This window comes from Salvelinus sp. IW2-2015, linkage group LG14 (genome assembly GCF_002910315.2).
Source record: "Salvelinus sp. IW2-2015 linkage group LG14, ASM291031v2, whole genome shotgun sequence".
NCBI classification, from domain to species: domain Eukaryota; kingdom Metazoa; phylum Chordata; class Actinopteri; order Salmoniformes; family Salmonidae; genus Salvelinus; species Salvelinus sp. IW2-2015.
Genome location: NC_036854.1, coordinates 35,902,993 through 35,923,265, shown reverse-complemented (window position 1 = coordinate 35,923,265; position 20,273 = coordinate 35,902,993). Strand labels below are relative to the sequence as shown.

Genomic DNA, 20,273 nt, shown 5'->3' with positions numbered 1-20,273 from the left:
TGAAGTGGAGACAAGACAGAACAGAAGACAGACACAGCAGCAGACGAGAATGAAGTGAGGAGAGACAGAAGACAGACAGACAGACAGGACAGACAGACAGACACAGACAGACAGCCAGACAGACAGACAGACAGACAGACAGACAGACAGACAGACAGCCAAGACAAAGACAGACAGACAGACAGACAGACAGACAGGAGGAAGAATGAAGTGGAGAGAGACAGATAGACAGACACGAGACAGGGAGAATGAAGTGGAGAGGAGAGAGAGACAGACAGACAGACAAGACAGAACAGACAGACAGACAAGACAGACAGACAGACAGACAGAACAGACAGACAGACAGACAGACAGACAGACAGACAGACGAACAGACAGACAGAGGAGAATGAAGTGGAGAGAGACAGACAGACAGACACAGAGGAGAATGACGTGGAGAGAGACAGATAGACAGACAGACAGAGGAGAATGAAGTGGAGAGAGACAGATAGACAGACGACAGAGGAGAATGAGTGGAGAGAGACAGATAGACAGACAGACAGACAGAGGAGAATGAAGTGGAGAGACAGACAGACAGACAGACAGACAGAACAGACAGACAGACAGACAGACAGACAGACAGACAGACGAGAATGAAGTGGAGAGAGACAGACAGACAGACAGACGAGAATGAAGTGGAGAGAGACGATAGACAGACAGACAGAGGAGATGAAGTGGAGAGAGACAGATAGACAGACAGACAGAGGAGAATGAAGTGGAGAGACAGACAGACAGACAGACAGACAGAGGAGAATGATTGTGGAGTTCTTTTATTTAAAGAGACGAAGAGTTTTTGAGTCTGTGTCCCTTTTTCAATCTTGACCTTGTTGTGGCTCTTTGGCACACAGTGTATGTGTGTCTATTTGTGTCTCTCTCTGTGTGTGGTGTGTGTGTGTGTGTTGGTGGTGTGTGTGTGGTGTGTGTGTGGTGTGTGTGTGTGTGTGTGTGTGGGTGTGTGGTGTGTGTGTGTGTGTGCGCGATCCAGAGAGTTCTAGGGGGGGATGTACCAGACTTTGGTCAGCCAATCATTACTCACTAAGCTACATCAGTAGGCTACGCTACTATTACACTGCTTTATCATCTCTCACTGAACACCCGGGACATATCAGCTGTCAACATTTTAACATCTCTCTCTCTCGCTCTCTCTCCTGTGTGAGAGTTAGGGACCGTTTTTGAGTGCATATGTCCCCCTTTCCATTTTGACCTTATTGTGGCCCTTTGGCACACAGTGTGTGTGTGCGGCTTTGGGGGTGTGGGTGTGTGTATCTGTGGCTGTGCAGTAGCAGTGCATCCAAACAAATAGGTCTAGATTGCTAAATAGATGAATGCACAAACAGCCCAGTTTCAGTTGACTGAGAGGAAAGCATTTGCTCTTTGAGTTATTGATGTGGTGATGCACCGGTGAGCATCTCATTGAGTCTGGATTAATATCCACACAGATAAATGATGAGACAGGCTGGCTGGAATGCTTGGAAAGTAGATGGAAAAATGAATTAGTGAAGATGCTTATTAATGTATCAAATTCATTTTTTAGTTTTTTTGTTGTTTTTTGTTATACACTCAGCCCAATGTTCTAAATTAATACCTTTCATTGTGTTATGATAAAAAATGCCCTTGACAATGTCAGCATTTTGTTTTGTTTGGCTGTGTAATCAGTTACGTATTTTTTCAAACTTCAAAGGTTGCATTGTGTGCTGGTTTTTAGTCTTGTTTATTACTATACATCTCCCTGGTTTGGGGTTCTGGTCAGGTTCTTCAGAGGTACATCTCTCTGATTTTGGTTTCTGATCAGGTTCTTCAGGGGAACATCTCTCTGGTTTGGGGTTTCGGATCAGGTTCTTGAGGGGAACATCTCTCTGGTTTGGGTTTCTGATCAGGTTCTTGAGGGGAACATCTCTCTGGTTTGGGTGTCTGATCAGATTCTCGAGGGGAACATCTCTCTGGTTTGGGTTTCTGATCAGATTCTTGAGGGGAACATCTCTCTGGTTTGGGTGTCTGATCAGCTTCTTGGGGGGGAACATCTCCCTGGTTTGGGGTTCTTCTGATCAGGTTCACCAGGGGAACATCTCCATGGTTTGGTTTCTGATCAGGTTCTTCAGGGGAACATCTCTCTGGTTTGGGGTTCTTCTGATCAGGTTCACCAGGGGAACATCTCCATGGTTTGGGTTTCTGATCAGGTTCTTCAGGGGAACATCTCTCTGGTTTGGGTATCTGACCAGATTCTTCAGGGGAACATCTCCCTGGTTTCGGGTTCTTTTGATGGTATTCTCATGGTTCTGTTATCCATGTGTTCTCCATAGATTTTCAAGAGGTGCTGGTTGGTGTTTAAGAAGGCGTCCAGTAAAGGCCCCAGACGGTTAGAGAAGTACCAAGATGAGAAGGCAGCATACTTCAGAAGCTTTCACAAGGTAAATACATTTTTTATACTGTCACTGTCTTTTATATATATATACAGTGGGGAGAACAAGTATTTGATACACTGCCGATTTTGCAGGTTTTCCTACTTACAAAGCATGTAGAGGTCTGTCATTTTTAATCAATAGGTACACTTCAACTGTGAGAGACGGAATCTAAAACAAAAATCCAGAAAATCACATTGTATGATTTTTAAGTAATTCATTTGCATTTTATTGCATGACATAAGTATTTGATCACCTACCAACCAGTAAGAATTCCGGCTCTCACAGACCTGTTAGTTTTTCTTTAAGAAGCCTCCTGTTCTCCACTCATTACCTGTATTAACTGCACCTGTTTGAACTCGTTACCTGTATAAAAGACACCTGTCCACACACTCAATCAAACAGACTCCAACCTCTCCACAATGGCCAAGACCAGAGAGCTGTGTAAGGACATGGGATAAATTGTAGACCTGTACAGGCTGGGATGGGCTACAGGACAATAGGCAGCAGCTTGGTGAGAAGGCAACAACTGTTGGCACAATTATTAGAAAATGGAAGAAGTTCAAGATGACGGTCAATCACCCTCGGTCTGGGCTCCTGCAAGATCTCACCTCGTGGGGCATCAATGATCATGAGGAATGTGAGGGATCAGCCCAGAACTACACGGCAGGACCTGGTCAATGACCTGAAGAGAGCTGGGACCACAGTCTCAAAGAAAACCATTAGTAACACACTACGCCGTCATGGATTAAAATCCTGCAGCGCACGCAAGGTCCCCTGCTCAAGCCAGCGCATGTCCAGGCCGTCTGAAGTTTGCCAATGACCATCTGGATGATCCAGAGGAGGAATGGGAGAAGGTCATGTGGTCTGATGAGACAAAATAGAGCTTTTTGCTCTAAACTCCACTCGCCGTGTTTGGAGGAATAGAAGGATGAGTACAACCCCAAGAACACCATCCCAACCGTGAAGCATGGAGGTGGAAACATCATTCTTTGGGGATGCTTTTCTGCAAAGGGGACAGGACGACTGCACCGTATTGAGGGGAGGATGGATGGGGCCATGTATCGCGAGATCTTGACCAACAACCTCCTTCCTCAGTAAGAGCATTGAAGATGGGTCGTGGCTGGGTCTTCCAGCATGACAACGACCCGAAACACACAGCCAGGGCAACTAAGGAGTGGCTCCGTAAGAAGCATCTCAAGGTCCTGGAGTGGCCTAGCCAGTCTCCAGACCTGAACCCAATAGAAAATCTTTGGAGGGAGCCGAAAGTCCGTATTCCCAGCGACAGCCCCGAAACCTGAAGGATCTGGAGAAGGTCTGTATGGAGGAGTGGGCCAAAATCCCTGCTGCAGTGTGCAAACCTGGTCAAGAACTCAGGAAACGTATGATCTCTGTAATTGCAAACTAAGGTTTCTGTACCAAATATTCAGTTCTGCTTTTCTGATGTATCAAATACTTATGTCATGCAATAAATGCAAATTAATTACTTAAAATCATACAATGTGTTTTCTGGATTTTTGTTTTAGATTCCTTCTCTCACAGTTGAAGTGTACCTATGATAAAAATTACAGACCTCTACATGCTTTGTAAGTAGGAAAACCTGCAAAATCGTCAGTGTATCAAATACTTGTTCTCCCCACTGTATATATATATATATATATATATATATATATATATATATATATATATATATATATATATATTTATCAGTTGAAGTTGGAAGTTTACATAACACTTAGCCAACTACATGTAAACTCAGTTTTTTCACAATTCCTGACATTTAATCCTTGTAAAAAATTCCCTGTCATTTGAGTCAATTGGATGTGTTTTTTCAGAAGTCTTGGCTGATTTCTTTAGATTTTTCCCATGATGTCAAGCAAAGAGGGACTGAGTTTGAAGGTAGGCCTTGAAATACATCCACAGGTACACCTCCAATTGACTCAAATGATGTCAATTTGTCACGACTTCCGCCGAAGTCAGTTCCTCTCCTTGTTTGGGCGGCGTTCGGCAGTCGACGTCACCGTCTTCCAGCCATCGCCGATTCACTTTTCATTTTCTACTTGTTTTGTCTAGTTTTAACCTCTGTTCCCCCATGTCTGTGTGTGGAATTGTTTGTTGTTACGTGTATGTGCACATCAGACTGGTTTGCACCGGGTTATGTCAACCCGTATTTGTTTATTGTTCTTAGTGCCGTGTGTCTGTTCGCCGTAATAAAGGGCTCCGTTTGCTACCCAATTCTGCTCTCCTGCGCCTGACTCCCCTGTAGCCAGTTACGCGTACACTACAGAATTCCACACCCGAGTATGGAGTCAGCAGGAGCAGGTACCTCTAGTAGTGGAGTCGAGGAGCGGTCCGGGAGCACACTGCGTTGATTCACCATCTCGGCGCCACCATGGACCGCGTCATCCAGACAATGGACCGCTGAGAGAGACAGAGAGTCCCTCCAGCACCCCACAGCACAACAGGGGTCTCTGCTACTCACCCCCTCCACACCCGGTTCCAGTGGGATTCGTCTCACACTTCCCAGGGAGTACGATGGGACGGCCGCACGCTGCCAGGGTTTCTTGCTGCAGCTAGATTTATATCTGGCGAACGTCACCCGGCTCCCTCAGGCCGTGAGAGGGTGTCCGCCCTCGTCTCGTGCCTCTCGGGGAAAGCCCTGGAGTGGGCCAACGCTGTGTGGGGAGAAGGAGATGCGGTGCTGGACCACTTCAAGGATTTCAACCGCCGCTTCCGGGCCGTCTTCGACCACCCGCCCGAGGGTAGAGCGGTTGAGCGGGTGAACGTCTCTTCCACCTGAGGCAGGGGACGAGGAGCGTGCAGGAGTTCGCGATGGACTTTTGGACCCTGGCCGCCGGCGCGGGATGGAACGACAGGGCCCTGATCGACTACTATCGCTGCAGTTTGCGCGAGGACGTCCGTCGGGAGTTGGCCTGCAGGGACACCACCCTCACCTTCGACCAGCTGGTGGACCTGTCCATTCGGTTGGATAACCTGCTGGCTACCCGTGGACGTCTAGTGCGGGGTCTGTCGGTTCCATCCCCCAGCACCACCGTTCCGATGCCCATGGGGCTGGGAGGTGCTGTGCGTAGGGAGACTGGAGGAGGTTCCTTCTCGTGCACCATCTGTGGCCGCAGAGGTCACACTGCCGGTTGGTGCTGGGTTCGTTTCTCTGGGGGTCGAGGCAGCAGGCAGGGCACTCTGGCTTCACCCCAGGTGAGCCGGCACCATTCTCACCCAGAGCCCTCTGTTGCACACATGTTTTTGTATGTTACTTTTCCTGAGTTTTCCCCGGATTCCCAGCATAAGGCGCTCGTCGATTCAGGCGCGGCTGGGAAATTTATAGACAGATCATTCGCCCATAGCTTAGGGATCCCCATTGTTCCAGTGGCTATGCCCTTCCCAGTTCCCGCCTTAGACAGTCGAGCATTAGGGTCAGGGTTGATTAGGGAGGCCACCACTCCTCTGGGCATGGTGACGCAGGTGGGTCACAAGGAGAGAATCAGTCTCTTCCTCATTGACTCTCCTGCGTTTCCCGTGGTGCTAGGCACGGGAGTCTCTATGGGGGTGCCACAGGGTTCAATCCTCGGGCTGACTCTCTTCTCTGTATACATCAATGATGTTGCTCTTGCTGCTGGTGATTCTCTGATACACCTCTACGCAGACGACACCATTCTGTATACTTCTGGCCCCTCTTTGGACACTGTGTTAACTAACCTCCTGACGAGCTTCAATGCCATACAACTCTCCTTCCATGGCCTCTAACTGCTCTTAAATGCAAGTAAAACTAAATGCATGCTCTTCAACCAATCACTGCCCGCACCTGCTCGCCCGTCCAGCATCACTACTCTGGACGGCTCTGACTTAGAATATGTGGACAACTACAAATACCTAGGTGTCTGGTTAGACTGTAAACTCTCCTTCCAGACTCCAATAAAGCATCTCCGATCCAAAATGAAATCTAGAATGGGCTTCCTATATATCGCAACAAAGCATCCTTCACTCATGCTGCCAAACATACCCTCGTAAAACTGACCATCCTAACCTTTTATTGACTATATGGAGAATCTCCCCCACATCACATTGATTGAATCTCTATATAATCCTTATATAATGTTTCACACGTAATGTATAATATGTAGCCTACGTCAGGTGATATGATCCAATGTCTCATAATTTWWWTTTTTTTATTGTATGTTTGTATATATACTTATAATTTGTTCTATTTTTTCTTTGTTACGCTCGTCTGTTACTGTCACTTTGTCCTATTGTTGTCTAATATCTTTTCACTTTTGTCTTGAATGTTCTTAATTGGAAAATGAAAAAAAAATAAAGAATGACCATCCTACCGATCCTCGACTTCGGTGATGTCATCTATAAAGTAGCCTCCAACACTCTACTCAACAAACTGGATGCAGTCTATCACAGTGCCATCCGTTTTGTCACCAAAGCCCCATACACTACCCACCATTGCGACCTGTACGCTCTCGTTGGTTGGCCCTCGCTTCATACTCGTCGCCAAACCCACTGGCTACAGGTTATCTACAAGTCTCTGCTAGGTAAAGCCCCGCCTTATCTCAGCTCACTGGTCACCATAGCAACACCCACCCGTAGCACGCCGCGCTCCAGCAGGTATATCTCACTGGTCACCCCCAAAGCCAATTCTCCTTTGGTCGTCTTTCCTTCCAGTTCTCTGCTGCCAATGACTGGAACGAACTGCAAAAATCTCTGAAGCTGGAAACACTTATCTCCCTCACTAGCTTTAAGCACCAGCTGTCAGAGCAGATCACAGATTACTGCACCTGTACATAGCCTATCTATAATTTAGCCCAAACAACTACCTCTTCCCCTACTGTATTTATGTATTTATTTTGCTCCTTTGCACCCCATTATTTCTATTTCTACTTTGCACATTCTTCCACTGCAAATCTACGCATTCCAGTGTTTTACTTGCTATATTGTATTTTCCTCGCCACCATGGCCTTTTTTTATTAATTTAATTTAATTWAATTTTTTATTATAAAAAAAATAAAAATTTGCCTTTACCTCCCTTATCTCACCTCATTTGCTCACATTGTATATAGACTTATTTTTCTACTGTATTATTGACTATGTTTTGTTTATTCCATGTGTAACTCTGTGTTGTTGTATGTGTCAAATTGCTGTGCTTTATCTTGGCCAGGTCGCAGTTGCAAATGAGAACTTGTTCTCAACTAGCCTACCTGGTTAAATAGGTGAAATCAAAAAAAATTCAAATAAAGGGGGGCCCGGTACGTTTGCAGTGGTCGGCTGAGGCGGACAGGGCTTTTGGTCACCTGAGGGCTCTGTTTACCTCGGCACCTGTGCTGGCCCATCCGGATCCCTCTTTGGCGTTCATAGTGGAGGTGGACGCGTCCGAGGCTGGGATAGGAGCCGTGCTCGGGTACGCCACCGAAGCTCCGCCCCTGTGCCTTCTTCTCGAAGAAGCTCAGCCCAGCGGAGCGAAACTACGACGTGGGCGACTGGGAGCTGTTGGCTGTTGTCAAGCCTTTGAAGGCGTGGAGACATTGGCTTGAGGGGGCTAAACACCCTTTTCTCATCTGGACTGACCACCGCAATCTGGAGTACATCCGGGCAGCGAGGAGGCTGAACCCTCGACAGGCAAGGTGGGCCATGTTTTTCACCCGTTTTCACCCGTCAGACCAGGTTCCCAGAGCATGAAGGCAGATGCACTGTCCCGGCTGTATGACACAGAGGAGCGGCCCATGGCTCCTGCCTGGTGGCGCCGGAAGTGTGGGAGCTGGACGCGGACATTAAGCAGGCGTTACGTGCAGAGCCCGCTCCCCTCCAGTGTCCCGCTGGGCGTCTGTACGTTCGTCTGCTGTCCGTGACCGGCTGATCTATTGGGCCCACACGTCAACCTCCTCTGGTCTTCCAGGCATCGGTCGGACGGTGTGCTGTCTGAGTGGGAAGTACTCGTGACCCACTTTGGCTAAGAACGTGAGGGTTTATGTTTCCTCTTGCTCGGCAGTGCTCCTCCTTGCACAAAGGCGGAGGTAGCGGTCCTGCTGCTGGGTTGTTGCCCTCCTACGGCCTCCTCCACGTCTCCTGATGTACTGGCCTGTCTCCTGGTAGCGCCTCCATGCTCTGGACACTACGCTGACAGACACAGCAAACCTTCTTGCCACAGCTCGCATTGATGTGCCATCCTGGATGAGCTGCACTACCTGAGCCACTTGTGTGGGTTGTAGACTCCGTCTCATGCTACCACTAGAGTGAAAGCACCGCCAGCATTCAAAAGTGACCAAAACATCAGCCAAGAAGCATAGGAACTGAGAAGTGGTCTGTGGTCACCACCTGCAGAACCACTCCTTTATTGGGGGTGTCTTGCTAATTGCCTATAATTTCCACCTTTTGTCTATTCCATTTGCACAACAGCATGTGACATTTATTGTCAATCAGTGTTGCTTCCTAAGTGGACAGTTTGATTTCACAGAAGTGTGATTGACTTGGAGTTACATTGTGTTGTTTAAGTGTTCCCTTTATTTTTTTGAGCAGTGTATATATATTTTCACCTCATTGGCTCTCCAAAAATGTTTGTCTTGATATGAAGGGTACACTCAGTAGACAGATATGTTTTTAGACGCAGCACAAGGCCAGACAGAAATTAATTTGTCTGAGTCTGTTGACCCTTTTAACGGCACCACCTCCCATCACAACTTAGCCACAACCTTAATGTTTACCCAATAACAAGCCCCAACCACCATTTCCCTTCAGACAATATCGCCAAGCACTTATTTTATTACACATCAATCAGTTAAATCGTATTACGCACAAACCGACCCCCAAAAATAATTGTATTTGTCTTTCATTAAATAATTTCACATGGGGTGAAAATTGCTGTTCGGAATCTATTAAGGCACATTTGGATGCTTTATCTCGTTCCTCCGGGGTCTTTCTCTTCCTTTGAGGAGGATAATCTGGAATATAATATATCTCTCCCAGCTTCTTAAACACTTTGAAAATACCCCAATTAGGCCTCATTATCAGTGGCAAGGATGATGTTAAGTGAGTTAAGTGGCTCTGCTGTAGTGATGGGAGGAGAGGAGATGTGGCCTCAGATAGGGACTTGCTGGGACACCAGTGTTTGATGTGTCTGGGCTCTTTAATATGTGGCTGTATTATGAGAGGGGCCCTTTAAGGCCCTATAACACACTGTCTAATACACTATCATTAGTTATCAGTCACTTCCCCACCTCATCAAGGGGTTGACTGACTGGAGGACTATGCTGATTTGCAATAGCTACGTAACTTTTTCTACTACATCATTCCATCAAATTGAAATGCCTGTGTAGTGTTAACCTCTCCTACAGATGTCTGCTACCCACAGCAAAGTGAGTGATGACAGAACACATGCACCAGTGCACCTGATAATGCTTCCCCACAGTGCTCCCCAGTGCACATGAAAACGCTTCCCTAGAATCCACACACAGATTAGGAAAGGTTCCATCCGAGGGGTTCCAGAACAGTGCTCCAGAGAGAACTTAAAAACAACAACAACAACAACAACAACAGTGGATTTGCTTTTGTGTTTCGAAGGGTGCTGCGTAGATTTTTTATTTTATTTTTAATTTTACCGTTATTTTACCAGGTAAGTTGACTGAGAACACGTTCTCATTTGCAGCAACGACCTGGGGAATAGTTACAGGGGAGAGGAGGGGGATGAATGAGCCAATTGTAAACTGGCTAGATAGAATGTTGCGGCCATGCCCGCCTGTCAGGAAAACAACCTGTGGTTACCTAGGTTACCCCGTTGTCTCACAGCAAAAACATGACCTTTTTCAAAGCAATTTTCTTGTTTGCTTGTTTTAATAAATTGCAAAACTAGATTTAAGAAAAGTACAAAGATGACTTTTCAACATTGCTTGCTCCGGAGCGTTCTCACTACGTATAACGTTTTATATTATAGGCTTCCCAACAACACAAACAAACGGATTTTACAGCTACAAGTAGTGAATGGAGTTTCAGTACAAACTGAGTATATTAAACAAGTGAAATGTCTTACCTGTGATTTAATGTTTTCCACACAGATAGATACAGTACCAGTCAAAAGTTTGGACACACCTACTCATTCCAGGGTTTTTCTTTGTTTTGACTATTTTTTACATTGTAAAATAATAGTGAAGACATCAAAACTATGAAATAACACATATGGAATCATGTAGTAACCAAACAATTGTTGAACAAATCGAAATATATTTTATATTTGAGAATCTTCAAAGTAGCCACCCTTTGCCTTGATGACAGCTTTGCACACTCTTGCCATTCTCTCAACCAGCTTCATGAGGTACATTTCAATTAACAGGTGTTAATTTGGTACATTTGTGGAATTTCTTTCTTTGAGCCAATCAGTTGTGTTGTGACAAGGTAGGGGTGGTATACAGAAGATAGCCCTATTTGTTAAAAGACCAAGTCCATATTATCGCAAGAACAGCTCAAATAAGCAAAGAGCAATGACATTCCGTCATTTAAAAAAACAAAAAAACATTTAAATAATAATGTAACCTTTGTTTAACTAGGTAAGTCAGTTAAGGACAAATTATTATTTCCAATGACAGCCTACTCCGGCCCTAACCTGGACGATGCTGGGCCAATTGTTTGCCGCCCTATGGGACTCCCAATCACAGCCGGTTGTGAAACAGCCCAGAATCAAACCAGGATCTGTAGTGACGTCTCTAGCACTGCAATGCAGTGCCTTAGAACGCTGCGCCACTCAGAAGCCATAACTTTAAGACATGAAGCTCAGTCTATCCGGAAAATGTCAAGAACTTTGAAAGTTTCTTCAAGTGCAGTCGCAAAAACACATCCAGCGCAATGATGAAACTGGCTCTCATGAGGACCTCCACAGGAAAGGAAGACCCAGAGTTACCTCTGCTGCAGAGAGTAAGTTCATTAGAGTTAACTGCACCTCAGATTGCAGCCACAAAACAGACACATCTCAACATCAACTGTTCAGAGGAGACTGCGTGAATCAGGCCTTCATGGTCGAATTGCTGCAAAGAAACCACTACTAAAAGACACCAACAAGAAAAAGAGACTTACTTGGGCCAAGAAACACGAGCAATGTACATTACACCTGTGGAAATCTGTCCTTTGGTCTGATGAGTTCAAACTTGAGATTTTTGGTTCCAACCGCCGTGTCTTTGTGAGACTTAGAGTAGGTGAACGGATGATCTCCGCATGTGTGGTTCCCACCGTGAAGCATGGAGGAGGAGGTGTGGGGATGTTTTGCTGGTGACACTGTCAGTGATTTATTTAGAATTCAACGCACACTTAACCAACATGGCTACCACAGCATTATGCAGCGATACGCCATCCCATCTGGTTTGCGCTTAGTGGGACTATCTTGTTTTTCAACAGGACAATTACCCAAAACACACCTCCAGGCTGTGTAAGGGCTATTTGACCAATGAGAGTGATGGTGCTGCATCAGTTGACCTGGCCTCCACAATCACCCAACCTCAACCCAATTGAGATGGTTTGGGATGAGTTGGACCGCAGAGTGAAGGAAAAGCAGCCAACAAGTGCTCAGCATATGTGGGAACTACTTCAAGACTGTTGGAAAAAGCATTCCCCATGAAGCTGGTTGAGAGAATAACAAGCATCTGCAAAGCTGTCATCAAGGCAAAGGGTGGCTACTTTGAATAATCTAAAATATACAATATATTTTGATTTGTTGAACACTTTTTTGGTTACTACATGATTCCATATGTGTTATTCCATAGTTTTGATGTCTTCACTATTATTCTACAATGTAGAAAATAGTTTAAAAAAAAGAAAAACCCTTGACCGAGTAGGTGTGTCCTAACTTTTGACTGTACTGTATGTGTAGCGTACTTGGATACCGGCTCCCCACAGTTTCCCACTCTCTCATGCCGAATAGGCTGAAGCCGCACGGCTATTTTCGCAGGCTCTATTTCCCTACGTGGGAGCATTGTGAACCATAGGTCAGGATTTTTGACCTGGCTACATGTACATTAAACAACACATCAGATTTTCAGCATGTTTTGTTATTTCTGTATAACAAAAAACGATGACAAAGTTGGCTCTTTTACACTGGGTGTCAATGGGAAATAACGTTTGTGTTCCCCAATTTGTGGGTGTGGTCAAGGGGAATTCCTTATTATTATGTGAATATTGACTCGGAGTACACAACTGAATAATTCAAAAAAATAATTCAGCAGGACCCACTCCCTGTCTCACTTGTTTACTGTTTTGGCTGCCTCTATGTCATGAGCTTTTGACAAAAGCATTTGCAGCCATATGATGCTACCAATGGTTTGGTTCATAAACCGTAAATAAATAAGCAGTAAACTGTAGAGAAGTAACTTTTAGAGAGTTTATGCCTTTGGGCTATATTCTTGACAACAGCTTTGTGGCTATGTTCTGAGAGGAAAGAGAAGATCATCAAAGAGGAGAGGAGAGGGGAGAAGGGGAGGGGAGGGAAGGGGAGGAGAGGAGACTGGCTATGCATATAGAGCCCAGCTAGCTCCAGTGCTGATGTGGTTTTTGCTGCCAGTTCCGTGTTATAATTATGTTTCTGGGTTAAGATATGAACCATATTGACTTCATATTCACTTCCTCACATCAGCGATGCAAACAGATGGTATCAATGCTATTTTCTGGATAATGAATACTGAGGATAATGGTATTCAATACATTTTGTACAACCTCATCATCACAATGCCTTGTGATGRAGTTTCACAACAGTCTTGAACAGAAAATGCTGTTCATGGAAAATTGAATTTATTTCACTAGCAATAATCGAATCAAACGTAGAAATCTTTATTCTGCATGTGGCATGTTAGCATGGCTCGTGGCTCTGAGCTCTAACAGTCAGGTTTTTACTATATAGGAAACACGCACGCAGGGATGAACACTCGCACGCACACACACACACATTTTACTACAGTATACGGGCAGTGAGCCCACGTAATACATTCCCATCAGGCTGGCATTGTGCCCACGGTTGGCTCTGAGCGAGTGCTCTACAATAATGTAATGGCTCTTATCTGTCCAGCAGCGAACAGAGAGGATTGTTGAAGAAAACAGTCCTATAAATGCACAAGATATTCAATTAAATGACTGTTAACTCCCAGAGTTAACATGATTTAGGAGCTTTTGATTCTGCTCCTGAGTATTGATTGGATCTTTAGTGGCCGTGTGCAAAGTGAAACAGTTTCACCAATTGCTCTTGTTGTTTTTTTAGTTAGAGCCAGACCAATGGAAATCCAAACTGTTATTTAGGAGACTGAGTTGATCCATAATGTATATGACAAGCTTGTTATAATCCATTACACAATATAAATGGTTTTCTTCACACAATTTCCATTGATTTCCCTAAATAAAACGATAGTAGTGGTAATGAATTGCATTCATATAGCTCCTTTCAACAGAGTTGATGAAATATGAATATTGTGTAAATAAATATGATACAATTAAATGTTGTTTTGCAATTCTGCATGTACAGAACATCACCAATAGTAATTTAAGATGAACAATTATCAGTTAAGGGAGCAAGTCGAACAACCAATTTATCTCAACAACTTTTTCAAACAAGAAAAACKAGAAAAGCTAACATTACTAGACGGTGTTCCCGTGGCTTGTCCCCTCAGCTGTCGTCTTGTTGATTTGGCTAATGTTTTGTTGTTCTGTTTGTCTTAGATCACGGAGCTTCACAATATCAAGAACATTACACGGATGCCCCGGGAGACCAAGAAACACGCAATGGCAATCATCTTCTACGACGAGACTTCCAAGACATTTGCCTGTGAGTCAGGTAAGCAATGCAACGCTGGGGAACGGAGGGAGGGAGGGAAGCATGGAGGGAGGGAGGGAAGCATGGAGGGAGGGAGGGAAGCATGGAGGGAGGGATGGTGGATGAAGAAGGAGGGAGGGATGAAGAGTACGGGGGAGAAAGAGGGAGAAAGCAATAGAAGAGAGAAAAGAACAGAGAAGGGAAAGGTTAGAGAGAGAGAGAGAGAAAGACAATTGAGTGCTGAAGGTGTTCCAAGCGCCAGGCATGTGATTCTGTACTGTATTAGCTAAGAAGGGTGGGTGTGTGTGTGGGTTTGTGTGGAGGGGTACTTGGGTATTGTATATATATGGTTGCATCCTCTGGGTCCTGGTAGAGCAGAATGCTGTGATCTGATAGGTTGTAATGAATTCTGCTGCAGGGACTGGCTGAGTTAATAGTGTTAAGAGTCTTTATAGAGAACTAAAGAGAAACACGGAGAGATAGAGGAGGATGGATATTGGATTCATAGTGATAACGGGATGGGGAGGGAAAGAGAGTGAGAGAGAACGATTGGGAAGAGTGAATGAGAGTGATAGGGATTAGACGTAGGGAGAGAGAGAGAACGATTGGGAAGAGTTTATGAGAGTGATAGAGTAGAGGTAGAGGTAGAGTGAGGTAGAGTAGAGAGAGGTAGAGGAGAGGGAGAGGGAGAGAGGAAGAGGAGAGAGGGAGAGAGGAGAGAGGAGAGAGGAGAGAGGGAGAGAGAGGAGGGGAGAAGAGAGAGAGAGAGAGAGAGAGGTCCTGCAGAGATATTTACACCTCTCCTCTTCTTTCCTCTCCTCTACTATCCTATCCTCTCCACTCGTCTCCTCTCCCTTTCTCTTATCTTTCTTCTTCTCTCCTCTCCTGTAATGTCACAAACAGAGAAGTAAACAGTAGTTAATTGGGCACTGGGTGGAAGAGACATACACAAACAAACAAGGACAGTGATCTGCTGTAGACAAGTTGCAAGTGATTTTAGTGTGTGTGTGAGTGTGCGTGTGCATGTGTGTGTGTGTATGTGTGTGTGTGTGTGTGTGTGTGCTGATGTGAGCTGTAGCAGTGGATCTCAGGGGATAGATTATGTGCCTTATGGGGTGCAGTGAACTCTATCTCCACTCTCTATGTCTCTCTCTATCCTCTCTCTCTCGCTCTCTTTTCCCTCCTCTCTCTATCTATCTCTCTCCCACACAAGCAAACACACACACACACACAAACAAACACACAAAGCTCACAGTTACACTGCTGACCCCTCCCTCCCTCTTCCTGGAGTCCCTTGCCATATGGAGGGATGTGTCCCCCGTGTCCAACACATGGTCCTTCACTTCCTGCACTCAATCACACACATGCACACTAGGGCTGGGCGGTGAACCGCATATTAGTATATACGGACCAGTTTGGATTTTTACTTTACCTTACATATCAGTATATCAATGTTTGGTTTATTAAATGTAATAACTGAGTGCTGAAACTAAATATGCTGAACAAGCTGGGATCTTTTTGTGTCTGTAAAATTAATTATGCTAGAAATGTTGGTGTAAACGCTAATGTGTAAATATTGATATAATAACCATTCATATGGAAGTAAAGTTGGAGTCACTCGATGTTGTGTGGTCCACCAACTACGACTCCTCCAACTACGACTCCTCCAACTCTGGAAACCATGCCGTTTATTAGGCTACAAATGAAATAAGTTATAAGAACTTCACATGGTGGGGAAAGTGCACACTGATGAGCTTGATGCTCCTTTCCAATAAATACTGAGGGTCTTTGTCACGGATCCCTCCGGAACTTTCATTACTCACACCCGTCTCCTATTCCCATTGATTAGTACTTGTATGTATGTGCCCTTTGGTTTCCATTGGGCTGTCGATTATTGTTACTATGTCCGTTGGTGCATGTGTGGAGAAACGGACCAAGGCGCAGCGTGCTCTGAGTTCCACATCTTTATTTAGGTGAAACTTTCAAAACAAAAAGGAAACAAACAACGAACCGTAACATCAGAGGTGCACATGCACTAACTCAAAACAAGATCCCACAAAAAAACAGTGGGGAAATGGCTGCCTAAATATGATCCACAAATCAGAGACAACGATAAACAGCTGCCTCTGATTGGGAACCATACCAGGCCAACATAGACATACAATAACCTAGATAACCCACCCTAGTCACACCCTGACCTAACCAACATAGAGAATAAAAAGGCTCTCTATGGTCAGGGCGTGACACTCCTCGCTCTTTTGTTTGGATTTCAACCCTGTGTTTTGTATACTGTTTGTTTGGTCTTCGTCCCCGTACCTTTACACGGCACGCCATAATTTGGGTGTAAATAAAAACCCTATTACGCATTCCTGCGCCTGTCTCCCGACCCTTTATACCAACGTGACAGTCTTTTTCTGGTGACAAATAAAAATAATCTTGCTCTTTTGTCTATAAAAATCTCATAATGTATGCAAGGGTTACAAGGACCCTGGGGGGACTTGGCCTATCCACAGGGGGTACTTGAAGGGTACTCCAGGCAGAGCAGAATTCAGTTGGTGGTACAGTAACCGATAAAGGTTGGAAACCACTGATGTAGGCTATACCCGCACTGTTTCTGCAAGCTGTTGGCTAGAGCGCACGTGTCAATACCAAAGTGGGCACACTCGCTATATAACACAACATTTTCTGTGGGAAAACACTCAGTAGAGTAGAAAATGCGATGGAAACCCATTTCACTTTTTATTCGGTACATGGGAATTGAACCACAAAAGGTATTTTGACGTGCAGCTACGTCATCACGTACAGCCTTTCATCAGAAGCAAGTCCATTTGATGGAAGCGCATCTCTGGTGGGAAAGTGGGCATATTGTTTTTATGCAGATTTTAGAATAATTGCATAAAAATCTGTCGCTATTGGATGGAAACGTAGTTATAGAGGAGAGTAACTATTCTGATAAAGAAAACTGTACATTTTTCACAAAATAGAGACATACAAAGACAAAACAAATGTTTTATGTAGTAATGATGCATAAATGTATGCATCATTACTACATAAATGTAAATGTAGTAATTGGGGATATACATAAAGGTAGTAATTACTACATAAATATATGCTGAAAATTATTTTTGATTTAACAGTATAAAACAATTAAAAGAGAGAAAGCCCCATTAAAACCACTTAGAAGGTATTTGTTACCACGCTAAAGTCATGCACTACTTATGAAGCATATTTGCAACTTTTATTTAAAAAAATACAAAATAAAATACTGTCAAATACAGTCATACATACTCGCGCTTGGTCTCATTCTCTCTCTCTCTCTCTCTTGTGCTGTCTCATTCTCTCTCTCTCTCTCTTCTCTCTCTCTCCTCTCTCTCTCTCTCTCTCTCTCTCTCTCTCTCTCTCTCTCTCTCTCTCTCTCTCTCTCTCTCTTCTCTCTCTCTCTCTCTCTCCTCTCTCTCTCTCTCTCTCTCTCTCTTCTCTCTCTCTCTCTCTCTCTTCTCTCATCTTCTCTCTCTCTCTTAACCTCTCTCTCTTACCTCTCTCTTACCTTCTCTCTTTACCTTCTCATTACCTCTCTCTTACCTCTCCTCTCTCTGCTCTTACCTCTCCCCTCTCTCTCTCCTGTGTGTGTCCAGGCTGCCTCTCGGATAAAGTGTTTGTTTATGTGATTTTCCACTCGGCAGCTCTTACAGTGTGTGAGTTTAGACTTCAGACACACTCAGAGGACACAGGCTCAGCAAGGGAGGAAATGGACCAAGAGAGGCTCTTAAGTACAGAGATTTATCAGTGTGCGTGCGTGCGTGTGTGTGTGCGGATGAACAACGCCACAACCTCAGGCATTGTCAGTCTAGGGAACAGACCCTTTACCTTTCAAACCCTGCATTTTCCCTCTCAGATAAACTACCCAGTTGTACACTGAAAAAAATGAAGGTTCTTAAGTGGTTCTTCCTCAGCTCTTAAGGATCCTTGGAGAACTGTTGCCGCATAAAAAAAACTTTGAGTTAAGTGTGGGGTTTTTGATGTGGCATCTACGGTTCTTCAGAATTCTTAAAGGTTGTTGAAATGTCTATTGAAGCCTGCAATTATGTCCCTTTCATAGCACACAGCAAATTGTCCAGTGTTAACTAGTGTTGAGTTTTCAGTGTAACATTTCTAGGGTTGATTCAAGAGTTAATCAGTGGTGTAAAAGAACCCCGGAGTTGGCGTTAATAACTAGAGTTGAACCAAAATCATGGCCATCACTATCATATTCCCCAGCATGCTCTTTTGCAGGTGTATTTTCAGAATTGTTTCTTTCAATATCTATGTTTTTGCATGTATGTTTATTGATTAATTAAGCTTTTGCTACTCAAATATAAATAACATACATTTTCCTAAACTATTCCAATCTGTTACTTGGACTTATTGCACCCGTTATATCTTAGTCTTTCCAAGCCTGGTAGTCATTCCAAATGCAGGTTGCGGGTGAATAAAAATMAAAAAGGGTGTATATCCCCAATCTGGCTGGATTCCAATTGGAATTACACGTTATTTTGCAAGCCAGCATAGTGTGACTTGCATGCCTTGTGTGTTCTGTAAGCTATGAGTTTCAGGCCACTGTATTAGGGTAAAACTAGGCTGTGTTGTCTTTAAGAATGACATTTTAATGAATMAAATCAACAACCACGTCTCTGTCACTAGCAAAAAGTCATGAGTGGGACAAGTAACTTGAAAATTCACTCGAAAGGCAACCTGGGAACTGTGCAAATAAAAATCCCAAAATGGTTTGGGATTTTTATATGTTTTTTCAAAGAACCATCCCATTTATGGTTCTTCAGAGACCCTAAAAGGGTTCCCCTATGGCATCACTCTCAATAACCTTATTTGGTTCCAATTTGCGCCTTTGTTTTTAAGAGTGTACACACACACACACACACTTCCACATGCATCTCTATACACATCAGTGACCACAGTGCCATGTCCTGGAGCTCCTTTGGGAAGAGACCAGGGAGAAGTAGACAACACACAGATAAACAGCTCAGTCTGTCTGAGTCATTTCATAGCTCAGTAACTCTCATCCACATTCTACAGTCTGGAATGTTACTTTCCATTGTAAACAGAGCTTTTTCCATCTTTAGAGGAAGACATTGGTATTCACCAACAACTGTCTATCTGTTTGCTGTGTGAGGGAGTGATAATTTGATTCATGAAACCATCAGCCTCCACTTAGTGGTTAATTAAACAATTCAATAACACCCCTCCTCTTCCCTCACCACTGCCAAGAGGGCCAGAGTTGAGCTTTTCGAGACTTGTGCACACGGCAGCGTATGTGTTTGTGTGTGTTCATGTTCATCTTCCTGCCTGTTCCTGTTCCTGTTTGTGTGTGCATGTGTGCCTCGGAGAGAGATAAGGTGTGTGTAACTGATTAAGAGAGTAGAGATATTATCGACGCGTATGGGTTTGATTAAAAGATTGTCACTGTTACTCCGAGATAATTATTTTCGGATGCATTCACACAATTTCCTTAGAGATCAATCCTGTTAATTGTTTTCTACACCCAGGCTTCCCACCATTTAATTATATCACCCTATTGGGATAATAAGCTATTGATTTTCTGGTGTTAAGAACGTCAGTTGATCCCCCTGTGTTCTGCTTGTTGATCAAATCTATCCGAGAAAAAATGCTTTATGGCCTGATCCCAGATCTGTACTGGATGTGCTTTAGAAGTACAGTACAGATTGCGGTTGTCACAGTTACCACAATGCTCCAAATAATAGAGACAGAACTCTATGGTCCTTTAAAAACCTGCTGTATGTACAATATCTTGTGATTTAGCTTGGAACAAATAATTGATGGCTGGGTATATCAGGGGTCTGGTGGTCAAGTGCTGTAGGAGCACAGTATAGGAGAGAGGGGAGGAGAGGAGAGAGGGAAGAGAGAGAGGGTTAGTGAGGGCAGTGTTGAGAGTGGTCAGAGGGGAGAAAGATGGGATAGCAGAGGAGAGAGAGGAAATGCAGCATTCATCTGGTGTTTTGTGTTCATGAACTGCTTGACTCTTT

General features: G+C 44.3%; 1 protein-coding gene across 1 annotated transcript in view; it reads left to right on the top strand.

Moving 5' to 3' along the window:
- Window positions 1-20,273, top strand: part of dok6 (docking protein 6) — an 88,954-nt gene that overhangs the window by 19,926 nt on the left and 48,755 nt on the right. Inside the window, exons 2-3 of the mRNA XM_070446747.1 lie at window positions 2,340-2,447; window positions 14,142-14,256. Of these exons, the coding sequence (XP_070302848.1) occupies window positions 2,340-2,447; window positions 14,142-14,256 (223 nt within the window). The remainder of the gene's footprint in view (window positions 1-2,339; window positions 2,448-14,141; window positions 14,257-20,273) is intronic.